Source organism: Alosa pseudoharengus, unplaced genomic scaffold (genome assembly GCF_046254945.1).
Source record: "Alosa pseudoharengus isolate Yale_2024_CS ecotype anadromous, Long Island Sound unplaced genomic scaffold, YU_APseudo_1.1 YU_APseudo_1.1_scf_9, whole genome shotgun sequence".
Lineage (NCBI taxonomy): Eukaryota > Metazoa > Chordata > Actinopteri > Clupeiformes > Clupeidae > Alosa > Alosa pseudoharengus.
In genome coordinates, this window is record NW_027468881.1 from 39,175,257 (window position 1) to 39,177,756 (window position 2,500).

General features: G+C 42.6%; 1 protein-coding gene across 5 annotated transcripts in view; it reads right to left on the reverse strand.

The window, feature by feature from the left end:
• The window catches only part of LOC143115381 (ral GTPase-activating protein subunit beta-like), a 47,299-nt gene that overhangs the window by 14,580 nt on the left and 30,219 nt on the right, over positions 1-2,500 (reverse strand). For 4 of the 5 annotated variants that reach the window (XR_012985087.1, XM_076277369.1, XM_076277367.1 and 1 more), the window contains exons 19-20: positions 1,445-1,632; positions 930-1,033 (exon numbers count right to left, since the gene is read on the reverse strand). Coding sequence is in view for 4 of the 5 variants with exons in the window: in XM_076277369.1 (XP_076133484.1) it covers positions 930-1,033; positions 1,445-1,632 (292 nt within the window). In the remaining variant the exon portion in view is untranslated. The remainder of the gene's footprint in view (positions 1-929; positions 1,034-1,444; positions 1,633-2,500) is intronic. The other variant, XM_076277368.1, reaches the window with a different exon arrangement.

A 2,500-nucleotide genomic window follows, 5' to 3' on the forward strand; every position in this document is an offset into this window, starting at 1 on the left:
AAATAGCTACTATTGTATACACTGTGTATAATAACTATTATACACATATGTATAAATTATACACAACTGTATACAACTATTATACACACCTGTATACAACTATTATACACAACTGTATATACTATTATATTTTTTGTGCCTGAATGGGTAACTAGCTGCCGGCGTGCGGTTGCCAACCCTCACTCCGCAGGGAAGAGCCCAGGTAGCTGGACACGCAGCGACCGAGACCTCTGTCTGTTGGAGTGGGCGCGCTTGGGGGGCTAGATGGCTTAACTTCGTCTATGATGTGTCGCTAATGTCAAATAAATTAGAACTAGTTTGTTACTGTGATTTGTCAACGTACTGGTTATCTAAGTATTGGTAAAAAATCCTTTTTTTTATTCATTTATTTATTTATTATTATTTTGTTTTTAATTGCTGTTGTCCTTTTTTATTAATATTATTTCCCCTTCTTGTGTATTAGTGAGAGTGGCATAGGTGTGTGAGTGTGGATGCGGGCTTGTGTGTGTGCGCATGTGCGCGTGTGAGCGTGCGTGCAGAGATGACTCAATAAGGATGCGCGCGCGTGTGTGTGTGTGTGTGTGTGTGTGTGTGTGTGTGTGTGTGTGTGTGTGCGTGTGCGTGTGCGTGTGTGTGCGCGTGCGTGTGTGGAGAGGATGAGGGTGTGATGTGGATGTAGAGCACTTGTTTATAAAAATTGTTCATGAGATCCATTGAAATTTTTAATGTACATGTGTAAATGAACTCTTCTGCGATCGATTGAAAATAAAAAGATGTAAAAGATATAACTATTATCATTTTCAACTGTATAACTATTATCATTTTCAACTGTATATAACTATTTTCATTAAAGGCTAAGTGTGTGAAAATGAAAACAAAGATTCAACAGGAAGAGAGGTGCAGTGGACAGCGGAGAGGTCATGACCCACCTTCTGATTGGCTCGCGCCCCTCTGGGCTGGTGGAACAGCTGCATGGTCCAGGCGTGGCGACCGGACATCCCTCTGACTAATATGGTAAGAGACGGACATGGATCTGACACACACACACACACATCCACACACACACATCGTATACGCATAAGTATACATGCACAACTAGACACTTAGGTAGTCCAAAACAGCTGAATTTCTACAGTATTTTCTTTCTGTTTACTTACAAAACTACAATACCCAGTAATACCACTCAACTGCAGTAGCCTGTTTACTCACAAAACTACAATACCCATCATCTTATCTCAACTGCAGTAGCTTGTTTACTCACAAAACTACAATACCCATCATCTTATCTCAACTGCAGTAGCTTGTTTACTCACAAAACTACAATACCCATCATCTTCACTAAACTAGAGTAACCAGCTATCTGACTGCAACTCCCAACTCATTAAACTACAACACCTACTGTTATCTGAACTACAATACCCAGCATGCTCAGTGGCAGACTCACTCTGTTCGTTGCCTAGCGGTTGCTCCAGCATGGCCAGGATGACCGAGTTGTCCAGCACAAAGTAGCGGAACGGCTGGCAACCGTTGGCGTCCAGCCGCGAGTAACGCATCAGCCAATCCTCGTTCAGCAGGCTGCACGTGGAGGCGGGGCCACTGGGCGATGGAAACGCCCCCAACACCTGCATGATACTGCCAGAGCATCACAGATTATCACTGGTGACCATGGCAACAACATGCTTCATCACACACACAAACACAAACACTGCCACCTTGAGGATGCTGGTCAGCATGACGACCACCTCAGAAGAATCCCCAGCACAGCGATTCTACAGTCAATCAAATGAAAACCCTCCCTTTACTTATTCCTGATTGGCTGATATGGCTGATATGTCTCTTTCCTATGGTTAAACAAACAGTGAGGTGTGATGAGCAATCGCCTGTTGAACTAAGACGTATCACACTGGACTCCCAGACTACTCCAAACATGTGGAAAGTGTGATGAGCCGGAGTTGAACTAAAACCATGTATCGTAAACGTACTAAATACCAACCATTTCGTTCCAAAACAAAAATATTTTTTAATACTTCAAAATAACATTTGATAAATGAACCTTACATTTTTTCAGTAGCCATAGGTGTGTAGATTTGAACAAAATCTAGTTTGGTTCGTACCGGGGCTTTTACTGCCTGAAATATCTGATTTTGTTTACCACGCTCGGAGTTTAGTGCTGTGCTGGTGGGTGCCTATTCCCAACCTTTCTCACGGCACATCAACGGTTAGCCCGAGAATTCTCGTCGCAATTCAAAAATTCCACTGAAGCTCCAAGCGGATTTGTACACGCAACGCAGCCTTACAAGAATGTTTACAGCTCTTCGAGTCACGGTAAAATGTAATTTTTGGTACATAGCTAATTTAGATTCACTTATGGTGTGGATGCTTGCGTTTCTTTAGGAATCCGCCGTCTTGGTTTGTATAAAAATGAATATTAAGTGACACATACACGTAAGAGGTCGGACATATGGGACGGTTGGTAATATGTGAAGTTCCGATACAGTAT